At 37.7% G+C, this 9,390-nt stretch overlaps 1 protein-coding gene across 1 annotated transcript; it reads right to left on the reverse strand.

The window, feature by feature from the left end:
* Positions 1-2,205: 2,205 nt before the first annotated feature.
* On the reverse strand, positions 2,206-7,466 carry LOC134644391 (uncharacterized). Its single transcript, XM_063497413.1, has 5 exons — positions 7,389-7,466; positions 6,982-7,105; positions 6,413-6,624; positions 3,991-4,136; positions 2,206-2,357 (listed from the first exon to the last, which is right to left on the reverse strand). Exons 1-5 carry the CDS (start codon positions 7,456-7,458, stop codon positions 2,256-2,258), a joined length of 654 nt encoding a protein of 217 aa, XP_063353483.1. The 5' UTR covers positions 7,459-7,466; the 3' UTR covers positions 2,206-2,255.
* Positions 7,467-9,390: the final 1,924 nt, after the last annotated feature.

Consider the following 9,390-nt stretch of genomic DNA (forward strand, 5'->3'; position numbering starts at 1 on the left):
ATTCCAGTAACGCTTTACACATCTTTAATGACTAGAGGGAGCCCACAATTTGAGAACCACTGGTGTAAGCTAAAATAGTTAGTTTGCCAAAGTCTGCCAATAGTCCAACATATTGTGAGAAAAGATCAGGCAGTGGCGACCTTGAATCAGTATGAATGAACTTGAGACTGCAATAGTGTCCCTCTTGTGTCATTCTTTCTCTCAGTATGGATTTGCAGATAGGGGATCAAATGACTACTTTTGACAAATTATGCTTTGTACCCGAAATTCTGGGACTCCACCTGACTCTATAGAGGGAAGGACCACTCATTTCTCTCCTGATACCAGTGGCCTATTTTAGGATGACATTGTATGTATCCTATTTTTACTGAAGGTGAAAATAATGTGTACGAGTAAGGCCTTTACAGCCCTCAGATGAAACTGAGCTGAACATCTATGGGAGACATTTGAGCTTTCAGTGAAGACTGGAAAGAAGGTCAGTTGAAATGGGTGCATGTCCCATTCAACTTTAGCTGGAAAAATATCTAAGAAAATAGATGGAGTGATGGTTAGGAAGGATCACTCTGCAGAGATTTAATTTTTATTGATTAAAAGAAACCATACAAATCAATAAAAGACACATAAAGACAACAGGCCATTCAAAAGTCAAGGTATGATATTTGCTACATGTGATGACAAATACAATGATTTTCTGTTCCCCTCCACCAAAAAAACAGGTGGCTGCCATCTGTTATCGTTCAGATTAACTCAGAGGTTACAATTACATTTATCCTTAATAACGGATATTGAACCGACTCTGTGGCTGCTGATGGGCACACCGTTTTCTCCAGCTTGAAATGTGTAAACTAGGATAAGTAGGTATCCCCTACCCTCAACGATAAATATCTTAAAATGATACAAGCGATGAGACAGAAACCAAACTGGCCACTAATGGGGAGCTTGAGGTATATTTATAAAAATATAATATTATTAGCAATAAGGCATGTAGTACCGCAATAATTAGAAATTGTACCATTGTTGTGTGCTTGTGCAGAAACATAGAAGCACGTGGAAACTACGCAAAACATAGTATAAAATATTGTAATTTGAATACAAGATTAAGGCAAAGTTTCCTTGAAGATTTAGAAAAGTAAGTAAGATGTATTTATAGCACTTTTTACTGATAAAAATCACAAAGTGCTTCACAATAAAACCAGAAATATAAATAAAACCATACTATGAGAAAATTAATTAAAAACTTGTTTGTATAGAAATGTCTTCAGCTGCTTTTTGAAAGAGTCAGTGGAGTCTGCACGGCGTAAAGACAATGGAAGAGAATACCACAGCTTTGGTGCGTGAAAAGCCCGATCCCCACGTGTTTGGTACGTAGGACCAACCGTGACCTCTGACCTGAAGACCTAAGAGCAGGGAAGAATCATGAGGTTTCAACATGTCAGAGACAAAATCCAACCACGATGCTAGATGTACACTTACTATTTTGAGGAATTACATCAAATCAATAGCTGACATTCTTTTAATAAAGTAAGACTTTAAAATCATTAACTGAAAAAGATTAAGCTAATGGATAATACCATAGGTCAATGAAACCATGTGCCTTTAAGAGGTCAGTTCACCCCCCTCTTTACTTCAGTACTGCACAGGTTTCCTACTATTGCACAATACAACTTAATGAAATGTCAAATACTGAAGAACAAAATGTTGAGATCACAATATGAGCTGTTCACATCTTCTTTTTGAAGACACTGAAGACAGATGAGTGAGCTACAGTACTGTGCAAAAGTCTTGAGCTACCCTCATTTCTTTATATTTTGCTTCTAAGGAGCTAAACTTTCTTGTAACATTTTAAACTGGTCATGATCAGCAGTTCTCTAAGATTTCTAAAGGTCTTTCAAAGTTTTACTTTAATCAATACCTACTTTACAGTCTAGTCAGTCAGTGTCAACAGGTCGTATGGATTTAGAAATCCAAAAAAAGCATATCTGGGTAGAAAACTGTTAGTCAGAAGCTATTCCTGAAAACTACTTACAGACATTATAAGAAATCTTGCCTATGAGAGTTCAGGCTATGTAGAAGAATAAAGTTGGTCATGTGAAATATTTAAAGTTCCTTAGAATTGTGCAGACTCTGTTTATACATTTGTGTACACAGTTGTATATACTGCAGATACTGTATTTCCATGTATTTTTACATGTTTTAATACATTGCTGAACCTATTACCCATTTTCCTAATAAGATATAAAGAAATGAGGGGCAGCTCAAGCCTTTTGCATAGTATTGTAAATGTGGTGAGGATGCAGCTGAACTGGAACGTTCCTCATTTCAACATAGGTGGAGTTTTCGCAATCTTTGCTGCCGTTCTGAAACAAAAAAACCACAAAAGTGACACATTACCTACAGCAGGATTTCTTTTCAAGTAATTAGTTCAGTAACATTAAGTGCAGAGGAGATGCAGACATTTCTGTTTTCAATTTGCCTCATTCTTTTGATAGCTTTATTCTTTTTAATTTATTTAATAATAATACTGCTGTTAAAACTGGGTGTTCAGGCACTGCACAAAGGCAGGACTGTTTTTATGGATTTCTTTCAGTGTCTTATTAATTGTCTGCTAACTCACTTTGAAAAAACTGTCTACAAATTGTGAAACAATTCCAGAACAATGGTCTTCAATGTAAAATAGAATAACTTTCTACAGTACATAACATTAAAAGTTTCCAAGAATCAGGAGAAATCTTTATGCTCGAGGGACAAAGGATCAAAGTCACAATCCTCCGGTCAGCATCGTCGAGTGGAAAACTCTTCTGTGGTCAGATGTAGCAAAATTTGCAAACATGGACAGTGATTCTTTGGGATCAGAGAAAACAGGGAGAAAAAGACTGATGTGTGCCAAATTATTCAAGGAGTGAAAATCAGTGGCACCGTGTTTTTGGTTCACATTGGCATCACGATATAGAGAGGAGGTCAGGAAAGAGGTGGAATAGTGAGTGTATACAGCCAACTGTAAAACACAGCGTGATGGTTTGGGGCCACATTTCACTCAGTGGTGTTGGGACGCTTGTCAAAATTGATGGAATTTATGTAACAAAGAAAAGCAGTAAGAATTTGAAAGTCTTTTAACTCTAAAGAACACCTTATAGACTGATTTCACATAGTTCTGTCACAAGGGCTGCAGACTATTGCTTAGCAGGCATTTTACAATCTCATAGCAAAAAAGGATGCATTAATGCTGCATTCGGTTTTGGGGACGTCCTGCTTTTGTGCATGTTATATTTATAGTCAGCTTATTAGGAAACATTATAAATTTAACTTGTGTGTGTCTAACTGTAACAACGTTACAGTCTGATGACATATGTCTGATGTCAATAAAAATCTTTTCTGAGATGCTGTGTGGGTCAGTGCGCATACAGCTTTTACTTTGATGTTTCATTTCAAAGGACTCTTGAGGTTGACACAGAACATCCGCTGTGTGTTCTTATGATCTGAACAATTATTTTATGGCTTTGTATCGTCTGTTGTGAATGTAAAAAAAGCAGAATTTCAGAGCAGCTTATAAACTGCTTATACTGAGTTGGAAACAAAAATCTTTTTAAATTTTAATTGGAAAAACAAACAAATCTGATTTCAGACTAAGAAAGTCTCAAAATAACAACGATCAAAAGAAGCTCCCCAAGCCCTCAACAACAATGAAAGCTGTAGTCATCTCATAGACTTTATATACAAGTGAGTCCAGTGTGCAAGCAGTTTAAACCTGAATTCTTTCTCATTTAGAAAATAAACTACGGCTGTGTAAAAATCTCTGCCAAAACATCTCCCTTCATCTATTACTTGGCTGACCAGTGCATCATAAAAGCTGTTTTCAGCTGCTTTGTGGACCTTTTAACATTGTGTCCGGGCAAGATGATAACAAACATCAGATAAAAAACACTAAGACATATAAAGACATATATCGTAAATTACAGCCTCTGAAAAATAGTAATTCTGACAGATAGTCACCATAAGCCTCATGTAGAAGGAGGTGATGATACAGCTGTACACGAACATCAGGGCCAGCAAACCAATCAAAATCCACATGAGCTGATGGGACTGAGGAGGAGGAGGTGAAGGGGGAGGAGTACACTGTGGTGTTGTTCCCAGTTGACCTAATAAAAACAGTGGTTACTTCCTGTTTGTACTTCAGTGGTTTGACTGACGTCACTAAACACAACTACATGAACAGCAGCTAATTTCACGTTTAGAAACATGCATTATTAGGTTTTGTTATAAAGACTGTTTTACACGTTTAGCAGCACAGAGTATCCAGTCAGCTTCATCAGTAGCGTGGGTGTAGTTTGATCAGATCTGACCAGCAATGCAAGGAAGTCAAACTTTGATTTAGATACTGTTAAAAACTGATTACTGCAGTTTCCCCTCAGATTCTGTCTGCTTAAACCACTGAAACGATACAGACTAAAATCTCTGAGGTGAAAGTGATCTAACCTTTAAATCTTTGCCTGCACAGAAATTATTATTTTTTTATTTTTAATTTTAAGAGTCAACAACAGGTTTCAAAACCTTGCAGTATTTCTGTGATAGTTTCTATACAAAGTGGTAACTGTAAGGAGCAATCTCTTGGACAATTAACCCTCTGAGGTCTAATTTGTCATCAGCTTTAACACTCATCACAGCCTTAACCATGTGGTAACCTGAAATAGCTTTTAATGCATATCAGACAGAGCTACATTTTGCCCTGATTGCCGGGACATGGTTGACCAAAAAAAGAAAAAACGTTTAACAAGTTGTTGTTTTTTAAGTGTTACAGTGATTGCGATTACACAGGCACTGCAGACCATCTACTAATGAGAATGTTGATGGTTCAACCCTGGCTACTGCAGTCTGTATGCCCAATATCCTCAGGTAAGACATTTACCCCAAGATGCATCAAAGTGTGCAAATGTTAGAAAAAAATGCTTGTGTGAAATAGTGAATGAGGCATGCTGTACAATCACTTTGAGTGCTCAGAGCAGAAAAAGAACCCGTCCATTTACCATTTTCATCATTCTGATTGAGGATTCTGGGTGGCAGAGACTGAGTGTTGATACAGTGCTAACAGTCTTAACAGAGTTTACCTGCATATCCTTCTAAGACACAGCAGTGCATTTTTGTCCTGTGTGGGGGACTTAAATGTGAGACGTCTACATCAAGCACCACCTATGCCAGGGGTGGGCAATTCCAGGCCCTGAGGGCCGGTGTCCCTGCAGGTTTTAGATGTGTCCTTGAACCAAAACAGCTGATTTAAATGGCTAAATTAGCTCCTCAACATGTGCTGAAGTTCTCCAGAGGCCTGGTAATGAACTAATCATGTGATTCAGGTGTGTTGACCCAAGGTGAGATCTAAAACCTGCAGGGACACCGGCCCTTGGGGCCTGGAATTGCCCACCCCTTACCTATGCAATCTACGAGTCCTACTACACAGTAAAGAGTTTATCCTGGGCTTTTTATTGCAAAATTTGTGCGGTTTGGGCTAAAAGACCACATGGACCTTGTAACTTGGAAACAAGGGAGGTTGAGTGACAATGTCTTTGCTGACATTATGATTCTGTTGCCAAAAATCAAGCCTCAAGTCTTAACTTTGATTTAGTAGGATTGTGGGTTTGTATTTGCAACTTTAATAACACATAGTTCCTAATTTTACCACTTCCAAACCAAAACTTGTTTCCTGTCTTATTTTGATAGTCTATCTGCATTATGTTTATTTGTCCCTGCTGTGTTCACAGCTGTCTCCCCTGATCACCCTTGTGTGTATGTTGTCTAGGACCTGCTTTGTCTTGCCAAAATGTCAAGTCACTCTTCCCGTGTGGTTCCCAGGCCTAGCAGCCTGCCAAAAAGTTATTTGTTAAAATGATTTAGTGTTCGGACATGTTTCCTTCATCTTACTGTTTTAATATTTGTGAAAATTTGTGAAAGAAAGTTTTCCAGAAATTCAGCCTAAAAAGGAAACAATATCATTACATGATAAGAGAAATGTGTTTTATGTTTTTTTAATGATGGCCAATACGTACAGAGAGACCACAACCAGTGAGCAATTAGGCTGAAACCTAACTTTCCCCTTCCCCGTAACAAAACTAACCAGCAGATGAGTATGCAGTGAAGTGCAAAACACAGCTCTGATAAACAGAACACAAACTGTCTGCAGAGCTAAACTGTGACTTGTTCCAAACTGAAAACTGCTCTTTGGAGGGAGACTGTAATCTCACTGTGTGTGATACATAAATTTAACTATTCTAACAGCATCTGACAGAATCACAGTATTTGATGCTCTGAAATGTGGACGTTCTGTTGCAACATTTGTCATTTCAGTCTTTCACTTCTGCACACAAAAATTAAATAAATAAATAAAATGCAATTTCTGTTTTTATCACTTTCTGTATATACATACCTTGTAGCTGCAGTTTAATTAATTTGTTTGCTGCAATAAGCATGGTTTTGTCTATCCCATCGTCTGTTGTTGCCGAACACTCACATTCATACTTTGAGGTCCATGCCTCTGGCCCAGCATTGAGTAAGATGAAAATGTACATGGGTGGAGTGTCTTTAAGTACGATAATGTTATGACAGACTGGAGATTCAGTCTGGCAGAGCACCTCCTTTCTGAAAGGAAACAAAGAAATATTAGACATGCAGCTAGCATGACCCAGTCTAATTATTTTAATTGAAATAATGTTAAAATTGCAGCAAGCAGAATTCTTGAAAATGGGAAAAGAAAACCTGCAGATTTTTGAATATAGAACTGCTACCATACAAACACAGACTTCATACAGACACCTTTTTGTCATACAAACATTTGATCAAAAACATAAAGAGAACTTCAGTCAGCAAACATGAGTTCATACAAGTAGTACGAGAATTTCTCAACATTCTGCAGTGAAAGCGCAGGAGAAAAGCTCATTTTTGTCATCTCAAAAACAACACAATTTCACTAAAACCAAGAGACATGCTTCGACATACTCCTCTGGTAAAACTTTGTTGAGTCGAACATCTACAATTTTCCCGGTGCTTGCTGTAAGGTTACAGCTGATGAAAACCGTATCTGGGTTATTAGTCATATTCAGTGGCCGGATCACCTCAAAACCTGGTAAAAGGAAATCCAGAAACAAGGTTAAAAGTTAAAACTTTCTGTTTTCTTCTTTCTGTCATTAGAGTCCATGTGGACAGACATCTAAGGGTAAATGTTTTTATTTACTGTATCTTTCAATAACATAACACACTGACCATGAGAAAGTCCATATTTGTGTTCTACTGTGGCCATTTTTTTTAACTCACAGGACCAGCAGTTCTTATTAATTACTAAAGTTGAAAAATTAATTACTAAAATTAAACTGTTACAGTTTAGAAGGTGAAACTGAAAGTCTTACCATGGCTTGGGTGGAATAAGGAGCTCAAATAATAATAAATAAAGAAGCTTTTGAAGCTGGAAAGTATCATCGTCTTCTCCCCGTTGTAAAAAAAAACTAAACTGATTCTCACCAGATTCTCCTTTTGTACAGAGACTGTATTAGAAACTGTCATTTAAACCTTTTGGTTTCTGTGGGCTGTGCTCTTTCCTGTAGTCGTCAGATAACAGACACTCATTTTTTCCTTTTTGTTCACAGCCAGAAGAGTTCACATCACACTGTTTCCGGGACTACAGGAAATATTTTGCGTTTCTTACCATCTGTTTACATTATTTGGAGTTACAGCTTTACTGGTGCTTTATGTACAGCTTTGGAAAAAGACTGAAAAGACTTTGTGCTTTTTAACTCATCACTCTAAAATCCTAAGCCATTTAGATCTTAGCAAGCACTTTATTATAAATACTATATAAATACTAGGTCAAGCACCTTTTATCAGTTCTTACTGTCATGAGTTTCCAAATATTTATTTCAATGATTGCTTGCACCGGGCCAGCATACACTTACTTAACACTATGACTACTGAAAGGTGAAATGAATGACACTGATCATCAAGAAAAACTGCAGAAATGCAGTTCTTGTGGGGTGTTTCTGGTCTGCAGTGGTTACTATCAATCAAAAGTGATTCAATGAAGGAACAGTGGTGCACCAGTGACAGGGAACTATGGGAAGAAGGCAAACCAGCTGATTCAGTGTGCAGTTGTGGGCAATGTTCTACTACCTTGGGTCCTGTGCATGCTACTTTGACACATCCCACTTACCTTAGCACTGTTGCAGTACACCCCTTAAATGAAAACACACCCATGAATATCCTTTATTGGAAATGGCATTCCCTGATGGCTGTGGCCTCCTTCATCAGGATAATGCACCCTGCCACTCAGAAACCAGTCTTACTTGTTATCATATATCGTCCACCTGTGCCTTACACAGAGTTTCTCTCTGATTTCTCAGACTTTTTATCTGATTCAGTGCTCAGCTCAGATCAAATAATTATTGTGGGTGATTTTAACATCCATGTAGATGCTAAAAATGACAGCCTCAACATCGCATTTAATCTGTTATTAGATTCAATTGGCTTCTCTCAAAATGTAAAAGAACCCACCCACCACTTTAATCACACTCTAGATCTTGTTTTAACATATGGCATAGAAACTGAACATTTAACAGTGTTTCCTGAAAACCCTCTCCTGTCTGATCATTTCCTGATAACATTTACATTTACAATAATTGATTACACAGCAGTGGGGAGTAGACTTTATCACAGTAGATGTCTTTCTGAAAGCGCTGTAACTAAGTTTAAGAATATAATCCACCCACTGTTATCATTTTCAATGCCCTGTACCAACACAGAGCAGAGCAGCTATCTGAACGCTACCCCAACAGAGGTCGATTATCTTGTTAATAATTTTACCTCCTCACTACGTACGACTCTGGATACTGTAGCTCCTGTGAAAACTAAGGCCTCAAATCAGAAGTACCTGACTCCGTGGTATAATTCTCAAACACGTAGCCTAAAGCAGATAACTCGTAAGCTGGAGAGGAAATGGCGTGTCACAAATTTAGAAGATCATCATTTAGCCTGGAGAAATAGTTTGCTGATTTATAAGAAAGCCCTCCGCAAAGCCAGAACATCTTACTATTCGTCACTGATTGAAGAAAATAAGAACAACCCCAGGTTTCTCTTCAGCACTGTAGCCAGGCTGACAAAAAGTCAGAGCTCTGTTGAGCCAACCATCCCTTTAACGTTAACTAGTAATGACTTCATGAACTTCTTCACAAATAAAATTTTAATCATTAGAGAAAAAATTACCAATAATCATTGCACAGATGTAATATTATCTACAGCTACTTTCAGTACCATTGATGTTCATTTAGACTCTTTTTCTCCAATTGATCTTTCTGAGTTAACTTCAATAATTAATTCCTCCAAACCATCAACGTGTCTTTTAGACCCCATTCCTACACA

This window comes from Pelmatolapia mariae, linkage group LG16_19 (assembly GCF_036321145.2).
Source record: "Pelmatolapia mariae isolate MD_Pm_ZW linkage group LG16_19, Pm_UMD_F_2, whole genome shotgun sequence".
In the NCBI taxonomy this organism is placed as follows: Eukaryota; Metazoa; Chordata; class Actinopteri; order Cichliformes; family Cichlidae; genus Pelmatolapia; species Pelmatolapia mariae.